The sequence below is a fragment of the Bos grunniens genome, chromosome 17 (assembly GCF_055505025.1).
Source record: "Bos grunniens cultivar Pamir isolate PY7600 chromosome 17, Bosgru_T2T1.0, whole genome shotgun sequence".
Taxonomy (NCBI): Eukaryota; Metazoa; Chordata; class Mammalia; order Artiodactyla; family Bovidae; genus Bos; species Bos grunniens.
The window spans coordinates 58214102-58238900 of NC_141181.1; the positions used below are offsets into that span (position 1 = coordinate 58214102).

General features: G+C 47.3%; 1 protein-coding gene across 6 annotated transcripts in view; it reads left to right on the forward strand.

The window, feature by feature from the left end:
- Window positions 1–24799, forward strand: part of NOS1 (nitric oxide synthase 1) — a 196357-nt gene that overhangs the window by 152096 nt on the left and 19462 nt on the right. For 3 of the 6 annotated variants that reach the window (XM_086348007.1, XM_086348005.1, XM_086348006.1), the window contains exons 12-21: window positions 1899–2093; window positions 2684–2769; window positions 5034–5178; window positions 6338–6442; window positions 6958–7016; window positions 8405–8506; window positions 11032–11148; window positions 17148–17322; window positions 18097–18235; window positions 18820–18898. In XM_086348007.1, coding sequence (XP_086204133.1) covers window positions 1899–2093; window positions 2684–2769; window positions 5034–5178; window positions 6338–6442; window positions 6958–7016; window positions 8405–8506; window positions 11032–11148; window positions 17148–17322; window positions 18097–18235; window positions 18820–18898 — 1202 coding nt within the window. Of the gene's footprint in view, window positions 1–1898; window positions 2094–2683; window positions 2770–5033; window positions 5179–6337; window positions 6443–6957; window positions 7017–8404; window positions 8507–11031; window positions 11149–17147; window positions 17323–18096; window positions 18236–18819; window positions 18899–24799 lie in introns of those variants that run through there. The other 3 variants (XM_086348009.1, XM_086348008.1, XM_086348010.1) reach the window with 2 other exon arrangements.

Below are 24799 nucleotides of genomic sequence, written 5' to 3' on the forward strand. Positions count from 1 at the left end.
GGGACCGTTTGAGGGAGAGACAAAAAGATAGAGGGCTTATGACTTGTTGCTTGATTTTTTTAGAATTGAAATGGTAAACATCCTCTGTGTCTTGACCTCTTAGACACTCAGACTTTCACATAGCAGAGACAAATATCCATTGTCATGATCAGAGGCATATGGGCCCCCCGGCACATGTGGCTCCATGGTAAATGCTAAAATATATATAGTTGAGTTGTTGTTTAGTTGCTAAGTCATGTCTGACTCTTTGAAACCTCATGGACTGTAGCCCACCAGGCTCCTTTGCCCATGGGATTCTCCAGGCAAGAATACTGGAGTGGGTTGTCATTTTCTTCTCCAGGGTATCTTCCTGACCCAGGGATCAAACCTGCGTCTCCTGCATTGGCAGGTGGATTCTTTGCCACTGAACCACCAGGGAGGCCCATTAGATATATATATATAGTATGATGGTTTTAAAAATTATCAGCTAGGGAGTTCCCTGGTGGTCCAGTGGTTGGGACTCCCAGCTTCCACTGCAGGGGGCCCAGGTTTGACCTCTGGTCGGGGAACTAAGATCCTACATGCCATGCAGCACAGCCAATAAAAGATTATCTGCTAAACCATGACACATTAGAGAGCAAAGTGGGAGCACCACTAATAATTGTGACAGCACATGGGCATAAGCTGGGACTGTCCTGGGCAAAGCAGGAGACCCATAGAATAGAGGTCACTTCCTGTAGTAGAGACCAGCTCTGTCTTCTAGGAGTGCGTATGTGGGAGGCACCCACAGGCAGTAGAAGGAGCATATCAAGTCATATAAAGACCTGAATATGAACCACAGGTCCCCATGTCAGGAACAGGAAGACTGGGTAAACTGGGCAATGTATATCCCAGGGAAGAAACCAGTTGAGATGGGGTTGAAGGGGCAAGAAGCCCCCTGCCTTCACTCTTGACCATGGAGGAGTGAAGTTTAGGGAGTTGTGGTAAATGAAGGCAGATGCTGTGGTGGTCTGGTGGACTGGTATGAAGGCTGGCGAGCCAGAGACAGAAGAGATATAAGAGGACGCATATACTATGTGTAAAACGGGTAGCTAGTGGGAACCTGCTGTCAAGCACAGGGAGCTCAGCTCGGTGCTTTGTGATGACCTAGAGGGGAAGAGTGGGAAGGAAAGGAGGCTCAAGAGGGAGGGGCTGTATGTATACATATGGCTGATTCACTTTGTTGTACAGCAGAAACTAACACAACATGGTAAAGTAATTATACTCCAATTTTAAAAAAAGGATTTTGTGTCACCTTCATAAATGGAGAACCAGTATCATTTGCCATAAACAGAAGAGAATGGTAAATTTAAATAAATACATAAACAAATACACACAAGGGAAACAGCACAAAGTTGTCAGATTCTAGTTGCCTGAGTTTTCTCTCTTGTTTAAAAAAAAAAATGGAGGGAGGAAGGAGAGAGGAATATTGGCAAGAGAAATGTTAAAAATGAATTAGCATCAAATAGAGTCTTTCTGGGCTTCCCTGGTGGCTCAGACAGTAAAGAATCCGCCTGCAATGAGAGAGACCTGGGGTCAGTCTCTGGGTTGGGAAGATCCCCTGGAGGAGGGCATGGCAACCCACTCTAGTCTTCTTGCCTGGAGAATCCCCATTGGACAGAGGAGCCTGATGGGCTGCAGTCCATGGAGTTGCAAAGAGTCAGACACAACTGAGTGACTAAGCACAGCACAGAGTCTTTTTCCTGGATATGATCAGGGTCAAAAAAAAAAAAAAAAAACACAATGCAGAGAATCACTTTACACTGCCTAGAATCATCCCCAGGACCACCCTTTAGGAAACATGCTCTGGGGGTGAGGGAGCCCTGAAACAGCCAGGCTTGTCTTTCCTCCTGACTCCCCAGTGTCCTCTCCTCCCACAGAGTGACAAGGTGACCATCGTCGACCACCACTCCGCCACCGAGTCCTTCATTAAGCACATGGAGAATGAATACCGCTGCCGGGGGGGCTGCCCCGCTGACTGGGTGTGGATCGTGCCCCCCATGTCTGGCAGTATCACCCCCGTCTTCCACCAGGAGATGCTCAACTACCGGCTCACACCCTCCTTCGAATACCAGGTCCTGCCCCTCTCCATCTCTTTGGTCCTAAATCTTCAGTAGCCAGTATGCATGTTACAACTAGAGCAGGGGTCCCCAAACTCCAGGATTTAATGCCTGGTGAGCTGAGGTGGAGCTGATGTAATAATAATAGAAATAAAGTGCGCAATGAATGGAAAGCACTTGAATCATCCCAAAACCATCCCCCGCCCACCCAGGTCTGTGGGAAAATTGTCTTCTACAAAACTGGTGCCCAAAAAGTTGGGGTCTGCTGGCTAGGACACACCTCAGTTCAAACTTGCGTTTCAGACTCTCAAGTGCAGCCATCAGATTGGATAATACAACTCGAGCTGAAGGACAAATGAAACTGAAACAAGTAGTCAGGGGTCGTGAGTCAGAGAGGGTCTGAGTGGGAAGGTCTAGCAGGACAGTGCAGGGAGGCTGGGCCAGCCACTCTGCCAGGTCCCCTGGGGTCACCACCAGCAGATTCACTCCCTTCGAGGGCTAAGGGGGGGGCATGGCCAGGCAACCATAAGCCCCCAGGGATCCTGGACATCTCCCAAGGGGAACCAGGCTCCCTCACTGTAGTGACCATGGTCCTCTCTCCCCAGCCTGACCCTTGGAACACCCATGTCTGGAAAGGCACCAACGGGACCCCCACAAAACGGCGAGCCATCGGCTTCAAGAAGCTGGCAGAGTAAGTCTCCTAAAGCTGGAATGTGGGGGGGGGATGTATGTGTCCCCAGATTCAGAAAGCCCCAGAAAAGAAGGCTGGGAGGATGCTGTGCTTCTCTCTGTCGTGTGACGTAACTTCTCCATTTTCTCCAACATTCCTGTCCCTCCTTTGCCCCAGAGTCTGGGATGTGAACATTGCCATGACCCTTCTCCTTCCCAACCTCTCTTCCCACCCCCAGGTTCCCAAATTCTTGTCCTGGAAGCAGTGTTGTGTTGATAAGCCAGCTCTCCTAATGATAATGGTGGCCACAGTAATAATAACATTCATAGACTTGTAACATTTGCCAATTTCCATGGTGTAAATATTCCCGCTATGGCCATTTTCAAGCTCCCAACAGGAAGTCACTGAAGCCAGAGTCAGGAGGAGCTGGGATGAGCTGGCTCCGGCACACCACTGCCTAGAGTGGACACTCGTCAGGGCTGAATCTCATCTCGCTCATTCAGTTCACTCATCTGGCCACCAAAAATGGATACTCAGTGCCAGGCACTGTGCTGGGCCCCAGAGATGCCATGACAAGCCTAATAATGTGATCCTGCCCTCGTGAAGCTCCCAGCTACCATCGAGGAAGGAGTCACGGAAGCCTCATAGACGTCACCGAGTCTGAGAGGTCAAAGGGGGCTTCCTTCAGGAGATGAGTTAATGAATGAAATGAGTAAGATTTCACCGAGAACAGGAGGGAGGGGAGAGGATCAGGGACCAAGGTTACTGAAGAGTCATTGTCCTGAAGAACCTGTGGTCAGCCAGGGGACAAGTAGGCTGACTGAGATGGTTAAATGGGGATGCCTGCCTTCTGTCTAAAGACAGAGAACTCCCTGATCCACTCCTCACAGACCCCTTATTTGAAGCTCACTTTTTGGCAGAGGAGCTATTGTGCACCAAGCTACTCACTCACTTTCCTCAGCCCCTCGTTTCTAGAACTCTCTGCTCTCTACAGGTGACTGGTAGATCCTGCAGGGACTGAAACCTAGGTCCTGGCTCCGCCCATATGGTCCACGGGATCTCCCCTCCCCTCCCTCCCCCTTCTCCTTCCACCTCACAGTTATCTTCCAGCCAAGCTGGAGCACATGAGCAGCCATCCCTTCCCTAACGAGAGCATCACCAGTTCTCAGGCATAGCAGCCTTTGGCTTCAGTTCAGTTCAACCTGTCTCTGAGGGAAGAAGGGAGGGAAAAATCTAAAGCATTAATTGCACTATTAAGTTTGAGGAAGAAACAATGGGAGTTAATTACAGATGCTTTTTTCTGCTCCAGTCATTCAAAGGGAACCCTCCAGGTGCCTTTTATTCTTTTCTGTTTCTCCCCCTTAACTCAGGCAGCGTGGGTGGTTTCCCTGAGTCTAAAAAATGATGAATTTACCACCAATAATCCCCAGGTGGGGGTAAATTAGCAATTTATCTACTCAAAGAGATTCCTACTTAGAACAGGGATGCTTGCTTGGAAGGTGAACCCAGGCATTCCTGAGCCTCTGGCCCACCTGCCAAGCCCACATCCTCATAGATGGGAAGGAAGAAAACACTGTTTCTGGACTCTCCATTTAACCAGAAAGAGCCCCAACTTGACATTTAAGCTCCCCAGAGCTTTGGTGGTAGCAGCGGGTTTAAAATCCATTCCTGCTCTTGGTAGATATTTAGTGCCTATTAAGAATCACCCTCTGCAAAACCCTGGATGTGCATGGCTGACTACACCAGACCTGGCCCTTCTTTTGTGGAGTTATAAACCTCTAAAATCCCCTCAAGTTCAATGCCTGTTGATTTATTAGTGATTCATTTTCTCTCTCTCTCTCTCTCACTCACACACAAGAATGGAAGCCCCATGACAGCCATTTCTCTGTTTTTCCATTCCTATAACAATGCCTGGCACATAGCCAGGCCTCAACAAAACACATGATGAATGGCCAAATGAGTGAGTGAATGAATGAATGATCATCTTTGGGGGCAATGCTTGGCAAACCAAGGTCCTCACGGCTGGGATCGATCCATCAAGTAACAAACTAGCAAAGCTCACCAACCATGTTAGCTCATGACTGGTTGCTCTGGAGGGACTTAAGAAAGGGATCAATAGGGCACCTCAGCTCACACTTTGAGTATCCCTGATGCCATCAGAGATGAGGAGAGTATGTTCCCTCTGTTATATCTCGTGGATCGTGGTTCTTGCCCCCAAGTCCCAGCCTGACACCCTTCCTCCCTTCTACATTTCCTGTCTTTCTCTCCACCCTATTCCCCCACAGAGCCGTCAAGTTCTCAGCCAAACTGATGGGGCAGGCTATGGCCAAGAGGGTCAAGGCTACCATCCTTTATGCCACAGAGACGGGCAAGTCGCAGGCTTATGCCAAAACCTTGTGTGAGATCTTCAAACATGCTTTTGATGCCAAGGTGGGTAGCAGGCTGTTACCATGCTCTCTGGGCCCTCCTGGTGAAGCTGGGGAGGGGACAGAGGAAGTCAGCAGAGAAGAACCCTTAGAGAGTGGGTAACAGCACATCTGAAGATGCCCATCAGCCCACCTGCATATATTTCAAGGGACAATGATGCTTCTCTCCCTGTGAACTCTCCAGGAGTTCAGGAATCATAACCCCCAGTTCTCGACCAAAATGTTAGAAAGTTTCTGAAAAACAAATCTGGAAGTTAGTCTGGGAAGCCCCGCATTTCATACAATTCAGTGGGTTTCTTTGCTGCAGGAATTCTCAGAGCCTTTACTCTGCACATGTGTGTTACCATCTCCAAAAGAGGAGAGGAGAGAAAATAAATGTATCCCAAAGATGTTCGCTTATGGCTCACTTATTTTTAAAGCACATCTAAGGGAGACAGTGTTTTCCTCGGATCTACTTTGAGAAAGGGTACCCAAGGAATTCTAAGAGATAGGGCAAAGCAGTCTTTAAGGTGGTGCTCATGGTAAAAACAAAAACAAAAACAAAAACACCTGCCTGCCAGTGCAGGACTTAAGAGACACAGGTTTGATCTTTGGGTCGGAAGATCCCCTGGAGGAGGGTATGGTAACCTACTCCGCTATTCTTGCCTGGAGAATCCCTGGGTTGGAGGAGCCTGATGAGCTACAGTCCATAGGGTTGTAAACAGTTATAGGGTTGCAGCGACTTGGCACACAGACGTGTTTGGCCCAGGCCCTCCGCGTTGCTGGATGGGGGACTGGAAAGCAACCTGAGCACACAGTTGGTCAGATCCAGCTGGGCCATTCCCAGCCTACACATGGTCAAGAAGACTCCGGCATCCATTGGTTGTAAGAAGCCCAGGAGTCCCAGTCAAGATCAGTCTCTACTGGCAGCCAACGCGTTGCCCCAGACTCTCTGCAGTCCTTCAGGCCAAAGGCAACCCATACTACCAACAAGCTTTTAGTTCTACCCACTTGAGCCCATTGAAACAGTGGCACCCAGAACCTTTGGATCTCTGTCCTAAAGAGATGGCTCAAGATAACTCCTCTTCTTCCTCTCTCCTCTTCCCCCATCACTTTTTCTCTCCTACCCCTTCTCTCTCCTCATCACCTTCTCCCTTCCTCTCCCCTCTCGTTCTCCCACCTAGGTGATGTCCATGGAAGAATATGACATTGTACACCTGGAACATGAAACTCTGGTCCTGGTGGTTACCAGCACCTTTGGCAATGGAGACCCCCCTGAGAATGGGGAGGTGAGATGAGCTCCTATTCTGGCAGCTGTTTCCACCTGCCCTGCTCTTCAGTAGCAGATCCTCCCAGAATCGCAAAGCCAGTGACCTCGATTTGGGTCCAGGTTGTGCCAAGACTGGACAACTCCAAGTCCTCAGTCTGCTGGCGTCCGCTGACCAGCCAAGCCCTCCTGAAAATGTTGTCACCTGAGCTCACTACTTCTTTGCAGTGGATGCTCCAGTCAAGAGCTTGGTGTCCCCCACTCCAGATGAGAGAAGCAGGGACAATATTTTGTAGAAAACCACTACAAAGGGAATTTGCGTGCTGAGGTGGGGGGGCGGGGCATCCACACTTGTAGCCCTTTATAAACAGTCCTCTTCCACTCACACCACTGCTGCCTGGCCCAAACCCCTGACACCCTGGCCCCCAGGCATCAGGCTCCTCTTTTGCCAGTCGGGACCCCCAGACCCTCTGCCCAAACCCATTCCCAAGGTAATCATATCTGCCTCACATCCTGCTTGTCTCTTTCGACCTCCAGAAATTTGGCTGTGCTCTGATGGAAATGAGGAACCCTAACTCTGTGCACGAGGAAAGGAAGTAAGTAAACGACCCGCCAGTGTCCGTGACACTCTCTGGGGGAAACCAAATGTTGTCTCTTGGCATCTGGGGTTCAGCTCTGAGTTCTGGATACTTTTGTGACCTGAAGTCCATCTGTGACTTATTTTAGCCAGTGGGTATCTGCGGTCCACTGAAGTGGACATTCTGGTCTTTAATCACCTTACAGCCCTGTGCCTCAGTTTCTTTTTGCATCAAATTGTGTTTATTCTACCTGCATGAACTTTCTAATTTGTAAGAATCAAGGTAAAAAGTAGGTATCAGCATCCTATGAGAAGCTGTGCGTGTGTGCTGAGTTATGTCCGACTCTGCAGCCCAATGGACTGTAGCCTGCCAGGTTCCTCCAAGGGATTTACCAGGCAAGAATACTCGAGTGGATTGCCATTTCCTTTTCCAGGGGGTCTTCCTGACCCAGGGATGGAACCCACGTCTCCTGCATTGCAGGTAGATGCTTTAGTGCTTGAGCCATCAGGGACGCCCCATGAAAAGCTGAGTGCCCTGTAAATATAGTTGTTATTACTCCACCCTTTGGAAGCTTACATTCAGAATCAGTGAGCTTCTTTACCTAGAACTTTTCCATCTGATGTTCATGGCGGAGTTGCATCCACTAACGTGGAGGCTGACTTCAAACAAGATACCTCCTAAGGCAAAAAAGAATGCCTGAGGTCAAAAGATGTTACTGGTAAAACCACTTAACATGGGTTGGGTTCTACAGATATTTCATAAGGTGACAAACACTCGTAACCAAAATTACCTGTGAAAAGCCCTTAAATCCCCTCAAAGCAGAGAACATACAACCTGTGAGTAATAAGCTGCCTTTCTTCGAGAGCATCACATGCGGTGTTGCCTGCACCATGGAGTAGGTCTTAAGCTGAGGATTGGATGTCATCGCTGGCTGGCATTTTATTTGTTGTTTATTTTGTTTGGGTTTTTAAAAATGTGGACCGCTTTTAAAGTCTTTATACAATTTGCTACAGTACTGCTTCTGTTTTATGTTTTGGTTTTTTGGCCAAAAGGCATGTGAGATCTTAGCTCCCTGACCAAGAATCGAGCCTGCACCCCTGCACTTGGAGGTGAAGTCTTAGCCACTGGACTGCCAGGGAATTCCCTGACTGGCGTTCAGAGGCTGTGTTCTGCAGAACATCCCTCTTGGTTCTCTTTCAGCCAAGCACACGTTGCCAAACTTGCCTACATCCCATACCCAGGGGACAGCTGAGTCCCTGGTGGTCAGCCCTCCTGTTTTTAAGACCAGCATCTTATTCCTCACCCTCTCTGCCTCTCTCCTCCCCACCCCATCCTGGTGGTCTTCAGCAGGTCCCCCTCACCCCTCCTCCAGGGAGAGATAGGGCACCATCCATTCTCCCCTCTAGGTACCCGGAACCCTTGCGTTTCTTTCCCCGTAAAGGGCCTCCCCTCTCCCGTGGTGACAGAGAAGTCCACGGTCTGGCTGCAGTTCGTGACAGCCAGCGCAGGTAGAGCATCTGTATGTGCACATGCGTGCTTGTGTGTGTGTGTGTGTGTGTGTGTGTGTGCTCACATGCACGTGTGCACGTGCAGGATGCACCTGTGTGATCGTGTTTGCCCGGCGTTCATGTGCGTGCGTGAATGGTGTAAGCACTCGCGCGCATGGCGATGAGTATGTACGTGCGCATGCCCAATACTGCAGCATCGAATGCCACGCCCCTGTCTCAAGGAGACCCGAGTTCTAACGCAGGCCATGGCACTAACACACTGAGTAACCTTGAGCTTGTTACTTGACCTCTCTGGGCTTCTCTGTCTTTCTCACCTTCCAAATAGGGAGAAACTATCTCTGCCCCGACCATCTCTGGGAGCTGGTGCAGGGATCGAAGGATGATAACAAAGAGGAACACATTTGGAAAAGCCTCAAACCTCATACAAATACATGTGCTGATATTTTTACCCCACAACCATCAACCCTACCTCCCACACTAACAACACAGCCACCCCCTGATATGTTACAGGACTTATTTGGAGATGTGACTCAATGTGAGACTATTTTAGGGCAGAAAATACACTTACATATATTTAGAACTTTCCTGATGCTGGAGCAAAAACTTTGAAGAACATCCAGCTTAGAAACCCTGCTGCCAGAATGCGCAATTTCTTTTTTTTGTCTTCTGCACTCAGATTTGTGTGTTGAGTTTTTGTGTTTGGGGTTTTGATTTGAGGGTTTTATGAAAGTCTTTTGTTGTTGTTTGGGGGTTTGTTTTGTTTTGTTGGTCTTGGAGTTTTATTGGTTTTTGCCTTATCTGAGAACAGAACTTACCACTTTTAGAAGAAAACTGGGAAACCATTTTTGTTTTTTTTTTAATTTCGAGGCTCCTGAGCCTCCGATGCCGAGGTTTGAGTCCCAGTGACATTTTTCTCCTTCTTTGAAACAACTTCATAAGAAATCCAGTCTCTTTTCAGGCTGTGTCTGAACATTTTTCATGTTTATTTGAAATGTGAAATGTGAAAGACCCTTGAAATGTCTAAAGATGATAGCCTTATTGAAAGAGAATGTTGTAGTGGTTACCAATGGAGAGAGGGAAGGGTTAAAATAGGGGTAGGGGATTAAGAGGTGCAAGCTATTATGTGTAAAATAAGCTGCAATGTTATATTGTATAACACAGGGAATGTGGTCAATATTTTAAAATAACTATAAATGGAGTTGTTGTTTAGTCGCCAAGTGGTGTCCACCTCTTTTTCAACCCTGTAGACTGTAGCCCACCAGGCTCCTGTGTCCATGGGCTTTCCCAAGCAAGAATACTGCCAGTTCCTTCTCCAGAGAATCTTTCCGACCTAGGGTTGAACCGTGTATTTTGGATTGGCAGGCGAATTCTTTACCACTGAGCCACCAGGGAAGCTCATAAATGGAGTATAACCTTTAAAAATTGTGAATCACTATATTGTACACCTGTAACTTATATAATACTGTATATCCACTATACTTCAATTTTTTTGAATAGGAAAAAGAAAAGAGAATATTGAGTGAGACAGTCCTGCACCGCCCAATAAGCCTTTCTGTGAGCACATAAATGTTCTATATCTATGTCGCCCTATACAGTACCACTAGCCACACATGGCTGTCAAGCCCTTGGTGAGTTTAGTGCACGTGGGGAGCAAAGTGTTTCATCATATCCAATCCGGATGAATTTAAATAGTCACATGCATCCCATGGCTACTGTAGCAGACAGCAGAAATGTAATTCTTTCGTGGTTACTATAGCAGACAGCAGGAGTGTAATTCTTCGCTAGGCAGTGTGAGGTTTGGGGACCAACGGCATCTCCTGGGAACTTCTCGGAAATGCAGCATCGTAGGCCCTACCCTGGACCTCCTGAGTCAGGATCTGCATCTTAACAAGATCTCAGAATGATTCTTGTCCTGGTTAACATGTGGGAAGTAAGGAAACATGGTCTAATGGGTTAAGGAATGGACAATTAATGTGGTCTGAAACCTTTTCCTTTTTTTTCAGTTTTAGTATTTTTTAATTGAAGTATAGTGGATTTACAATGTTGTATTAATATCTGCTGTACAGCAAAGTGATTCAGTTATATATAATCATTCTTTTTTGAGTTTTCTTTCCCATTATGGTTTATCATAGGCTACTGAATATAGCTCCCTGTGCTGTACAGCAGGACCTCGTGGTTTATCCTTTCTCTGTGTGAAAGCTACCCCTGCTCACCCCACCCTCCCACTCCGTCACCCCGCCACCCCCTCCCCCTCGGCAACCACCAGGCTGCTGTCTGTGTCTGTGATTCTGTTTCTGCTGAAACCTTTTCAATACGCGCAGCATCAGATGATGTCTAGGTGTCCGTGTGGTGGGCGAGGGTGAGTTGATATGTTCTAGTCAAGGCCATGGATGTGTTACAGTCTCACTCAACACTCAAAGGGAAGGTCCTAGAACCAGAACTGGTAATAGAGATAGCCATGGGGGTACTAACCCCAGGACGGGGGCTCTGAACCAGAGTTCACAGACTCTCTTTCGTCTTGGCAGGAGCTACAAGGTGCGTTTCAACAGCGTTTCCTCGTACTCCGACTCCCGCAAATCATCAGGTGATGGGCCAGACCTCAGAGACAACTTTGAGAGCACTGGACCCCTGGCCAACGTGAGGTGAGAGAGGGGCCTGGGGCGTCACGGATGATGAAGGCTCCTGGGGAGCTGGACAGGGTAACAAAGTGGGATCTCTGTTTGGGGAGGGGTCTCCCTTCCATGTCCATTCATCCCTTGAATAACCAGCTGCACTCTCACTGTTTGGGGATGTCCTCCTGCTTCATTAAACCACATTACCTGGACCCCTCCTATGACCTCTTCCAAAATCACACTCCTTCAGAGCCCCCATCACCCAAGTTTCACCTCTTTGCATGAATTTCATATCATTTGTGCTAAAGGATGCTAATCCCCCAGATGTAACTCAGTGAGTTCCCTTCATAAGTGCTACTACATCTTATATATTAGAAGCTTCTGGGGACACCCCACCATGACCCAGTGGTTCCCAACCTTGGATGCTCATCAAAATCACTTGGAAATGTTTATAATGTACAGATACCTGAGCCCCACCTCCAGAGACTTTGATGTAGTTGGGTCTAAACTTGGATCCAGGGTTTGCTTGTTTTTTTTTTTTTCTTCAATCTCCCTAATTGCCTCCCATGTACAGTCAAAAAAATATTGTCACGACTCCTTGTTTCCCAAAGTGTAGTCACATCCCATGAGAACATTTTAGATAGTACGTGGACAGATATTTTCTACTTCAGTGGTTGTGGATTCAGTTTCATGGGTATCTGGAAAGGAAGAAAACTGGATGTCAAACCCTTGGTTTCATAGATACTGGTCAAGATGAGGCTACTGTGTAAGCAGTGCTCAGGCACAGCCAGGGACCTCTTCAGTTCAGTCGCTCAGTCGTGTCCAACTCTTTGCGACCCCATGAATCATAGCAACCCAGGCCTCCCTGTCCATCACCAACTCCCGGAGTTCACTCAAACTCACATCCATAGAGTCGGTGATACCACCCAGCCATCTCATCCTCAGTCGTCCCCTTCTCCTCCTGCCCCCAGTCCTTCCCAGCATCAGAGTCTTTTCCAATGAGTCAACTCTTCGCATGAGGTGGCCAAAGTATTGGAGTTTCAGCTTCAGCATCAGTCCTTCCAATGAACACCCAGGACTGATCTCCTTTAGGATGGACTGGTTGGATCTCCTTGCAGTCTGAGGAACCTCTTAGACCTTCACCAATGCAACCTCCTCCATACCGGCTCAGGGCAATGCTTAGAAGATGATAGAGATCACAGGGTTCCTAGATATTCAACTATTGTTTCTATCAGTACACTTTTTTTCTTTTTGGCCATGCCACGTAACTTGATTGGTTGGCATCACCGCCTCAATGGGCATGAGTTTGAGCAAGCTCCGGGAGATGGTGAAGGACAGGGAAACCTGGTGTGCTGCAGTCCATGGGGCTGCAAAGAGTCAGAGTTGACTGAGCAACTGTACAACAAAGACCTAACCACTGGGCCACCAGGGAATTCCCCATCAGTACACTTTTTAATAAACTTTATTTTTTTTAAGTAGCTTTAGGTTCACAGCAAAATTGAAGGGAAGACAACAGAGATTTTGCATGTACTACCTGCCCAACCCTCGGTGCACACACACACACACACACACACACACACACACACACACAGCCACCTCCATCCCCTACCATGGTGGTGCATTTATACAGTCGATGAACCTATATTGACACATCATTGTCACCCAGGGCCCATAGTTTACATTAGGGTTCCCCCTTGGTTCATCCTCGAACTGATGGGTTTTGACATCAGTTCATGTTCTCTAGCTTGACATTGAAACATCCATGGTTTGACATTTACCCATTTTTTCCCTTATTAAATCTATCATGCCTAAGAGCAGGGGTTGGCAAACTGCAGCCCATCGGCTAAATCCAGCCCAGCCACTGTATATCTCTGTACAACCCAGAATGGTTTTTACAGATGAACATCTACAATTTATTTGATGATAGAAAATATTCCCTTCAAGCCCCAGTTAAGCAAAATGCTATACCCCTCTCAAAAAAAAATTCCAGTCTTCTCATTAGTAGCTATATATAACTAGAAAAATGTACCCCATAACTATTGCTATTATATTTTTAATTTAATCCAAAAGCATACAGAAATTTATTTTCTTCCTTGTTATACAGATATCTGCATAATCGAATCAGTTTTGCTTCTTAGCCTACAAGCCTGAAAATATTTACTATCTGGCCCCAATTATAATAATTTTTCCAGGTTTTCTGGTTTTAAAATAGGAATTTTACAATCATAAGGTTTAGACTGTGATGAAATGTGAATATAGGAGATGACTGTGACACAGGCCTTCAGAGATTGGGAAGCCTGTTAATGAATTAAGTCCCCGGGCCGTCTCTTAGTGAACACCAGTGGGTTTGAATAGCTAGTACAAATAATTGTACAAATAATTTGTGCAAATAGAGTACAAATTAAAACCAAATTAAATAGCAACTATTAAGTAAATAACAGTGTGAGAGGTAGTCAAGCATGGCGGATCTCAAACATAATCAATATTGGAGGGACTCCCCTGGTGCTCCAGGGGCTAAGACTGCACTCCCAATCCAGGGGGCCTGGGGTCAATCCCTGGTCAGGGAACTAGATCCCACATGTCACAACTAAAGATCCTACGTGCCACAACTAAGACCCAGTGCATCCAGATAAATAAATTAATATTAAAATAAGTAAATAAATAGTAGAGGTTTGGGGAACAACTCCCTAACCACAAGGCATGACTAGCACTGAGTTTTCAAACCTGCATCAGGCTAAGGGCGATGGCTGGGGGCAGGAGTGCAGCTTCTTGGCCCCCATCCAAGCAGTCCCATGCTGGCCACCAGTTCTCACCACCTGCAGGGAAAAGGTGAGGAATCCAGGTAAAGGAGGATCGTGGGTGAAGGAGTGATGGGGAAACATGCTACCTAACCCTATATCCCTCCCTTGGGAAGACTGTGGAGCCCCCAGGAAAGAAGGGCGGGAGAATAAGATGAAGAAGCATCAGTGTGGATTTCAGAGGAGGGGATATTAATCTATGTAAACTTGCCCACGATCTCTGAGACACCTGGACCCCATCTCAGGCTCATTCTCCAATAACAAGAGGGTCACTTCCCAGCTTGTCCTACTGTTTTCCCCTCATCCCCTATTGTAGTCTTTCATGCGATGGCTGGCTCCATCATTCTTTAATAAGAAAGATTCAGGGACAGAGTCAGACTCTGTAAGGAGCAAGTTGAACAGCTCCACTCCTTGACTTGTCTGAAATGACAGTCACCCACAGGATAGTCACATTCCAACCTGGAAAAAAAATGCAAGTTGTGGTGCTGTTCGTATCCCACTTGTTCCCTTGTCCATCTAGGGCCAGTGAGGCCAAGACCCACAGCCGGGACCAAGTCCTGGAAGTGTGATGTCAAGTCTGTGCGGGACTAAGGGGTCCTCTGGGACACAGCCCTCTACTTCCCAGACTTCAGAAAATTCTCATTAACTTGACCCCCATTGATTCAAACACCAACATTTTCTTGTGGCATCTATGCAAACAGACATTTTTTAAAAATTAAGCTCTTTTGTTTTGTACTGGGGTATAGCCAATGAACCAACAAGTGTTGTGATAGTTTCAGGTGAACAGTGAAGGGACCCAGCCATACATACACATGGATCCATTGCCCCCGAGACTCCCCTCCCATCCAGGCTGCCGCAGAACATTGAGCGGCATCCCATGTGCTGTACGGCAGGTCCTTGTTGCATTCATTTTAAATATAGCAGAGTGTATATGTCCATTCCAAGCAAAGAGGCTTTGTGAAACAAATCAATTTCACAGCCAGCATATCATAAATCTTTCAATCCCTTTGAGAAGAACCTGTTTACACACCAACACTGGATGTATTAATGACAGGTTCTTCTGATCTCCTCGTTAGCACAGGTCCCCAAGAACTGCTATGCTAGAGTTTTCAGGCTCTTTGTACTTGAAACTAATTTAGTTGTATGCTGAGTAAGAAAGTCAAGTCTTTCACTGATGTATGGAGTTGGCCAAAAAGTTCATTCAGGGTTTTCTGCGATGTCTTACAGAAAAACCCAAACGAACTTTTTGGCTAATCCAGATTAATTTTCCCAATTAGTCTAGCTTAGAAAGGGACACTCAAGAAACAGCCAATGGTTCCAGGTCACCCATCCTCCTAAGGACCAACTGGGAGTTTTCTCCTGAGGACAGTGGCACCTAGCAGAGACCAGAAGGAAGGGAGAGCAGGGTTTAGGGGCTCTCAGGCTTAAAGATGGCCTTCCTCAAATGGGTGTGGGGTGGTCTGCCCTTCTGGAGGTACCAGTTGTCTTTATCTGCTTGGGCAGCCACCACAATGTACCACAGGCTGGGGGCCTCAACAACAGAAACTTGTTTCTAACACTTCTGGAAGCTGCAAGTCCAAGCTCAAAGTTTCTGGTGAGGCCTGTCTTCCTGGCTTGCAGACATCTGCCTTCTTGCTGTGTCCTCACGTGGCCTTTCCTCTGAGAGCCTCTCACTGGGGGTGGAAGAGAGAGCTCTCAGGTACCTCTCCCTCTTTTTAGAAGCATTAGGGCCCCACCCATATGACCTCGTTTGACCTCAGTTACCTCCTTGAAGGCCCCATCTCCAAATACAGTCACACTGGGGGACAGGGCTTCACAGGTCAGTTTTCGTTCCAATCCCAAATAAAGGCAATGCCAAAGAATGCTCAAACTACTGCACAACTGCACTCATCTCACACGCTAGTAAAGTAATGCTCAAAATTCTCCAATCCAGACTTCAGCAATACATGAACCGTGAACTTCCAGATGTTCAAGCTGGTTTTAGAAAAGGCAGAGGAACCAGAGATCAAATTGCCAACATCCGCTGGATCATAGAAAAAGCAAGAGAGTTCCAGAAAAACATCTATTTCTGCTTTATTGACTATGCCAAAGCCTTTGACTGTGTGGATCACAGTAAACTGTGGAAAATTCTGAAAGAGATGGGAATACCAGACCACCTGACCTGCCTCTTGAGAAGTCTGTATGCAGGTCAGGAAGCAACAGTTAGAACTGGACATGGAACAACAGACTGGTTCCAAATAGGAAAAGGAGTTCGTCAAGGCTGTATATTGTCACCCTGCTTATTTAACTTATATGCAGAGTACATCATGAGAAACGCTGGGCTGGAAGAAGCACAAGCTGGAATCAAGATTGCCGGGAGAAATATCAGTAATCTCAGATATGCAGATGACACCACCCTTATGGCAGAAAGTGAAGAGGAACTCAAAAGCCTCTTGATGAAAGTGAAAGAGGAGGGTGAAAAAGTGGGCTTCAAGTTCAACATTCAGAAAACGAAGATCATGGCATCTGGTCCCATCACTTCATGGGAAATAGATGGGGAAACAGTGGAAACAGTGTCAGACTTTATCTTTGAGGGCTCCAAAATCACTGCAGATGGTGACTGCAGCCATGAAACTAAAAGACGCTTACTCCTTGGAAGGAAAGCTGTGACCAACCTAGAAAGTATATTGAAAAGCAGAGACATTACTTTGCCAACAAAGGTCTGTCTAGTCAAGGCTATGGTTTTTCCTGTGGTCATGTATGGATGTGAGAGTTGGACTTTGAAGAAAGCTGAGTGCCAAAGAATTGATGCTTTTGAACTGTGGTGTTGGAGAAGACTCTTGAGAGTCCCTTGGACTGCAAGGAGATCCAACCAGTCCATCCTAAAGGAGATCAGTCCTGGGTGTTCTTTGGAAGGAATGATGCTAAAGATGAAACTCCAATACTTTGGCCACCTCATGCAAAGAGTTGACTCATTGGAAAAGAAAGATGCTGGGAGGGATTGGGGGCAGGAGGAGAAGGGGACAACTGAGGATGAGATGGCTGGATGGCATCACCGACTCTATGGACGTGAGTTTGAGTGAACTCCTGGAGTTGGTGATGGACAGGGAGGCTTGGCATGCTGCGATTCATGGGGTCGCAAAGAGTCGGACACGACTGAGCAACTGAACTGACTGAACAGTCCCTGACACTGGAACCCCTGCACGTTCACCCCAGCCCCCTATTCCAGAGCTTCTCTTGTCTTCTTGGCAGGTTCTCTGTGTTCGGCCTTGGCTCACGGGCATACCCTCACTTCTGCGCCTTTGGACACGCCGTGGACACTCTCCTGGAAGAGCTTGGAGGAGAGAGGATCTTGAAGATGAGGGAGGGGGACGAGCTTTGTGGGCAGGAAGAGGCTTTCAGGACCTGGGCTAAGAAGGTCTTCAAGGTAACCATCTGCCCCAGTTTTAGAGACCCATGAGGAATCATGTCCCCAGGGACCCCCAAGGACAGATCACCTAATCCATCAGAAATAGAAAAAACTTGAGAAAATCTTTGATACTTCCCTTATGTATCCAACCAGGGGACAGCTTTAAACAAGTCATATGACTTTGGGTGGTCCTAAGACACATTTTCCACCTGGAATCCAGCCTCCTGTATTAAGGGTAAAGAGTTCGTCTATAAAAAATTATAGAGCCTTGGAATTTTAGAGCTGGGAGGAACCCATCCTTCACTCACAATCATAGACAAGTAAATCAAAAACATACAGTTGGTTAACCAACCCAGGGGGCCATGACTCGGGCTGGAACTCAGATCTCACCAATCTGTCTGCTTTGACAATCTTGTTCCTCTTGTGCTAGATCTCCAGTGACCTGTACAGTAGCCACTGGCGACACGTGGTCATTTAGATTTAAATGTAAACTGGTTAGCATTAAATATGATGAATGGATGAACAAACTGTAGTGTGTCCCTGCAATGGAATGTTCGGGCACAACAAGGAATGAGGTGCTGATGCATGCTACGACATGGATGAATCTTGAAAACATGTGCTACGTGGAAAAAGCCAGAACAAAAGGACACTTACTGTCCGAGTCCATGTACACGAAACGTCCAGAACAGGCAAATTCAGAGATACAGGAAGTGGACTGGTGATTCCCCGGGGCGGGGGAGGTGCGGAGAGGAAGATGGGGGTGGCTCCTAATGTGTATAATGTGTAACACAGGCAGCCTGTGATGTGTTCTGCGTGGGTGATGACGTCAACATCGAGAAGGCGAACAACTCCCTCATCAGCAATGACCGCAGCTGGAAGAGGAACAAGTTCCGTCTCACCTACGTGGCGGAAGCTCCGGAACTCACACAAGGTACCTCCTACCACCCGCCTGGGGAGACATCCACGACCCGGGGGTGGGGACGGGAGACGGCAGTTCTCACCTCCGAAAGGTCTTTAGAGAAGGTGGGCTTCGATGCTTAGGTCTCCCTTGTAGTACATGCGTGTGTGCTCAGTCGCTTCAGTCATGTCCAGCCCTTTGCAACCCCATGGATCGTAGCCCACTGGGCTCCCCCATCCATGGGATTCTCCTGGCAAGAATACTGGAGTGGGTTGCTGTGCCCACCTCCACCCTTTAGGCAGGCCACCCAAATAAACACACTGTGGCTGCTCTGGGCTCTCTCTCCAGCCCTGCAGCATGTTACCCTAAACCTCCTCTTCTCCGCCAAGTTCAGCCAGCTTTGCTTTCTGTTCTGCTGTATCCACAACCACCCGCCCCAAGGCCCGCCTGCCCTCTTTTCTTTTATCTCTTCGTCTCACTCCAGAGGGTCAGGAGAAGCTGGGGACTCTTTTCTTTTATCTCGTCTCACTCCAGAGGGTCAGGAGAAGCTGGGGACTCTGAATTGACAACTGTTTTGCCCCATCTCAGGAGCACCTTTGTTCTTCCCCCCGCCCCAGGTCTATCCAGTGTCCACAAAAAGCGGGTCTCAGCCGCTCGACTCCTCAGCCGCCAGAACCTTCAGAGTCCAAAATCCAGGTAGGAACACCCTGGTCCCTTCACGTTCCCTGCCTCTGCCCCAGACGCCTCCCACAGCAAGGAATGAACCCTTGTTGACTCCGAGGACTGACTTACTATTACCACTGGAAGGGTCCTCCAGACCCCCTTTGCTGCCTTGCAGCATCTTGGCTTACTGCTTTCCATTTGCCAAGCTCCAACCTGCAGGGATGAAAAAAGTAAATGGTTGGGACTTCCCTGGTGATCCAGTGGTTAAGACCCCAGGTTTCCACGGCAGGGGGTGCAGGTTTGATCCATGATTAAGGAACTAAGATCCCACAAGCTACTTGGTACAGCCAAAAAGAAAAGAAAAAAAAAAATGAATAGTGATGATCTCTGTGGAAAGGGGAAAGAGAAATGTTTTATGAGGAATTTTTTTTAATAGAGACCACACCTTCGTCAAACTGCTAATATTCACTCTAACATGCACCTTAGTCAGACAGCTCCTTAGTCAGACAGCTTAGTCCAGACAGCTCCTCTTTGCGGATAATTCTTCTCTGATGTCCTGAGAAATGCCTGCTCAGTCTCTACTTTAAGTCCTTTGGGATGACAGGAGGTTTATGAACCTACAAAACAGCCCCTTCTGTGTTCTGAGGTCCCAGTTGTTAGAAATTGTCTTCCTATTGTTTATACCAAAGCATGTGTTCCTAGCACTTCCATTTTGATCCTGTATTACACTCTCCAGTGACACCCAGAACAAAGTCAGTTCTTCCAAATGAGAGAGCTGCCAGTAGCCAAAGACAGCAGCCACTCTCCCTGATCCTCGTTCCTTCCAGCTGTTTCTCCTGAGACCCGGTTTCCCGAACCGTTGGCTGTAGTAGAAGGACACACTGTCCTGCTGGAAGCGTCGTTCTCAGGCCTGGTCACAGAGCAGTGAGGTCCTGTGATCACGGCCACGTGCGCCAAGGCTATTGTTACCATCCTCAATCCGGACAGGAGCTGCTAAAGCAGCCCCGGGTTGTCCTAACAGCCCTGCCACTCTCCCATTAAGCTTATGTCCTTTCTGCTCTCAGACCTGAAGTCTTTTCAAAATGATCCAGCCAGATCTCTGCATCACTCCATGTATAAGTACATTTTTTAGCAGTTTTGAAAGTCTTTGCCTGGATCCCCATTGAATGGAATCTAGCCCATGAAAATCCTTTGAGATCTTCATCCTTTGCGTGGCACGGTACAGAGGGTGGCCTCTTGAGCCAGACAACTCTGAGTTCTTACCCGAATGCTGCCATCCCCCAGCCATGTGACCTTGGACAAGTCCCTTAGGTCTTCAGAACACCTGTCTCCTTACCTAAAATGAGAACTGGTACTTATCTAGTATTTTCTGTGTTCCGAGCACAGTTTTGAGTTCTCTCTGTGCAGGCACAGCCCAGGAAATAGGTAGTTATCACCCGTGTTTTACATAGGAAAAATGACAATTGGAAAATGCAAGTGACCTTTTTAAGGTCACTCAGACTCAGTTCTCTGACTCCAAAGTCAAGAACACCAAATGGCTATACCTGTGGCATCAGCAGCATCACAAGACTGCTGTATTAAAAACAACACACACAAAGCAGCTGGGGTATGCTGTTTCTGCTACTACTTCTTACCCACCCCAGCTTCATACATCTGCACATTTTAATATGTGTGCTTTCTATGTGGATATAAAACTTTTTTTTTCAATTAAACTATAGTTGATTTACAATGTTGCAATAATTTCTGTTGTACAGTAAAGTGCTTCAGTTATACATGTATACACACATTCTTATTAAGTATTCTTTGCTATTATGGTTTATCACGGGATATTGAATATAATCCTCTGTGCCATACAGTAGGAACTTGTTTATCCATTCTACATATAAAAGCTGCTTCTGTGACCCCCAGCCTCTCGCTCCATCTCCCCCAAACCCCTCACCCCCTTGGCAACCACAAGTCTGTTCTGTGTGCCCGGATGTAAAACATATGATAAAGTGGTCAATATGGTCAACATGATGGAGCCCCAGGGCACGCATGTTCTCCCCCAGACCCTCAAACGCTCAAGAAATGGATTGGGAAATTAATGTATTTGAAGAATTAGTCACATGTAATATTCAGAGCATAATAATCTCTGATATATTGGTTGGCCCCAAAGTGAACGAACTTTCTGGCCAACCCAGTAGAAAGTGACTCTATATTTGAAATACACATCTTACTCCCCATTTCTGTCCCATGGAAAAGTACAATCTCAGTGGCATTGGAGAAGAAGGGACTAAGAATCTACTGGACATTTCTCTCAGTGACCAACCATGAAAGACCAGATCATAAAAGTTACTCCCAAACCATAGTACACAAAAAGCAAGGTAATTTGCAAATGTTTTGATGCTAAGTTGGACCAAGTCCCAGAATAAATGCCCTCCACCCCCACCAAACCATCCACCTCTGGAAAGGGCAGCTGACTCTGTGCTGAGCGACTTACAAGAGGGCATTTCAGAAAGGTTAGTAACCAGAAGATAGTATTAAAATCAGTTACAGATTAGCTTTAAAAGAATCAAATGGGGTCTCGGTGTTTAACCCTTTAAAACCAGCCTCCACAGCACTACCTATTTTCAGGCCTTACTACCATTTCCAGCTTTATAAGGTGTGTGTGGGTGTGGGTGTGGGTGTGTGTGTGTGTGGGGGGGTGTGTGTGTGTGTGTTTAAGGATTGAGTAAAAAAGTATGACCCTTTCTCCCATCTTCCCCTGCCCACAGCCAAAGTCAGGATGTTTGAGCCAGGAGACCACATAAAGATATTATGAAACACCCTCCCCACCCTGTTCCCACCCATAACAAGAGACCCTTAAGCAAGCAAAGTGCTTAAGAGGAAATAAACCACTTTTTGAGGGTGATCCTTGCAACTCTAAAGAGAAAAGCGACACTGCCTGGCCAGGAAATAAACTGTCCTATGTGCGGCAATTAGCAAACAATACAGAAAAGAATACAGTGGAGCGCTAATGGGTGGGGTATGGGCCGTGTAAGTCCTAGAAGTCAGGAGGAGGAGGGGAGACACAGGGTCAGCTTTAGATAAGATAGAGAACAGACAGGGCTGTGTAGGAGCAAAGATGCTGAAAGGGCCTGAGTGCTGGGGTATAGCAGAGAAAGATGGGACATTGTAATGGAGAGCTCTGCATGGGAGTACTCTCAATTCCCAGCTCCTCTTGGATAAAATCACTTCTTTCCAGCCTTCCCCAGCTTAACACAGGACATCAACATTCAGTGTAAGCCCCAAACTCAGGCTCCCTCTCTGCCTCCTCTGTCTCCCTCCTAATATCCATCCAACTCTCAGCTGATACCATGGGCTTGTCTTTCAAATACAGTTCAGATCTACAGCTGCCACCGTAAGAAAGGCCACAATCATCTGTGGTCTGAGGGCCTCCCAAAGCCACCTAACTTGTCTTCCTTGTTTCTTGCCTTTTCTCTCAAAGATTCATCTTCCAAATAGCAGCCAGACTAATCTTTTAAGAACATAAATCGAAGCCCATCCTCCTGCAGCTTCACACCCTCCAATGGCTTCCCACTGATCTCAGGAAACCTCCAAACTCCTTGCCTGAACAGATTACAATGAGACCCTCCTGATCTGGTCTCTTCCTAGCTCTCTAACCTCCTCCTGTGCCAGTCAGCCCTGTGTTGACCCCTCTTCCAAACCCTCCAGTCTTCTTTCCCATCCTCAGACATGTCATGCTTTTTCCAACCTCAGGGCCTTTGCATGTATTGCTTCCCCTTTCGGGAACACTCTTCCCCCAGATCTTTGCATGTCCCCTTCTCCTCATCGTTCTGATCTCTGCTCCAACATCAAATTGCCAGCAAGGCTTTCCTGACCATCCTTATCTGCTGGTCACTGAGCCTAGTGCCCCCAACCTGTCAACACCCACCCATCCACATCACTAGCCCCATCCATAATCTTTTTCAGTTGCTTCTTAATGAGAATGGGGCCCTGTGTTTTCTTTATCCATCACTGTCTCACCAGTGCCTAGAAAGTGTCAACAAATTCGTTGAAGCTCTGAGCCTTATCACCTCAAACTGCTCACAAGAGACCATGCTTACTCTTTTCATTGACAAGTGAATGAATATGAGCTGTTTCCCACCCCCCCCCCAACTTTTAATGCTGGATGTTAGCAGACTGTTCTTTCCCCTGTGAACCTGTCATTGAACCATTGCTAACTGTGTGTGTGCATGAGTGAGTATGTGTGTGTGCGATGTTACTGTAGGTGGATGTAAATATATCACAAACAGGCCATACTCAGGGGACAGGCATTTGAATGGCTGTTGCCTTTCCAATGCTACCTTTTTCACCCCCTTCTCCAAATATTTACTTTTTTTTTAAGCTTGGGAAAGGACTTTTTTTTTTTTGCCCGTGCCACGTGGCATGCAGGATCTTCTTTCCCCAACCAGGGATTGAACTCATGCCCCCTGCAGTAGAAGTGTGGAATCTTAATCACTAGACTTCCAGGGAAGTCCTTCCCCTAATACTTTCTGACAACCCATGTATATCCCAAGCGTTTAAAAAAAAAAAAAAGAAAGGTTAGAAAGTCCTATACTTAGAAACCCCCAGCAGAACAGAGATATAAGACAGTAGGTCTCCAGGCTAGTGCTACCCACTGGGGGATCAGTTCCCAGCAAAGCTTCAAGGACCTCGGGCCATGCAGCCATTCAGCTCTGGGTTCTCCAGTCAGAGGCATGCAGTGTCCGGGGTCCAACTCCCAGCAGAGCCTGCCCCCACCTCGTGGCCCACAGGCGGGGATCGGTTCCCTTCAAGGACCTCGGGCCATGCAGCCATTCAGCTCTGGGTTCTCCAGTCAGAGGCATGCAGTGTCCGGGGTCCGACTCCCAGCAGAGCCTGCCCCCACCTCGTGGCCCACAGGCCAGCTCCATTCTTATCCCTGGCCGTTCTCTGCCTGACCACCCTCAGCTGCGTTCAAGAGGACTTAGGCGAAAAGGCTGTGAGCACAAGCCAGCTCAGCAAGTTTGGGGCCTCCACGTTTCTATTTTGTACCGGCCATAGGAACGGAGGCAAATATACTTCTGAAAAAAAAAAAAAAACAACAACAACTCGTGATGATCAGGGAGAAAGTGGGAATTGATTTGTGGGCCTTTCAAAGGCTTCCCGTGGTTGGCCCTGGAGGCTCCCAAATTCGCAACCCCACAGCGCCCCCTGCTGGCTGTCGGCCTCTACTCGTTCCCTTCCTGAAGCTGGCAGGTCTCGCTCTCCAGGAACCAATAGATTGGCATGAGCTCAGAGCAGAGTCATTCACGCAAGCCCATTTAATAGATAAGATCAGTGCCCCACGGAGGGCAAAATCTGCCCGGGGAAGGAGAGTGGGAGCCCAGACCCCCACCACCATCATTCACAAGCTCAGTCACCGAGTTCCCCACCCTACTAAGGACAGGGGTGTCATGCTTCAAGAAAATACACCCAAAAAAGCAGAGATGCCAGCACAACTATTTTTAATAATGGTGGCTATTTGCAGCACAAAAGAACTTTTGGTTGTGCCAAAAACTCCTTCAAATAGCGAGTCCCATTGGTCTATTCAAGTGCTGATTTACATACCATGGAGAATGTAGAAACTTCATGTTGAATATCAAGTGTCTCTATCAACTGAAAACCAGTTGGCAAGGAAGAAAAAGCGGATCTGAAAATGCGAATTTAACTCCAAGAATACAAAAAGATTTGATTTACCCAAGTGTAGTCATCAATCCCAAAGTTTTCAGGCATAAAAATGCAGTGTATTGGTACTAAAACTTTAAAAGAACCAGAATAATCCTATTCTAAGGATTCATTCATAGATGTCCTGCACTTGAAATCCAGCTATCGAAGGAAAGGGCATGACTCGGCAGGCCTAAACAAGTTTCCCTCTGGGTTTTCTCCTTTGTTCTATAAACTTTATACTGTCAG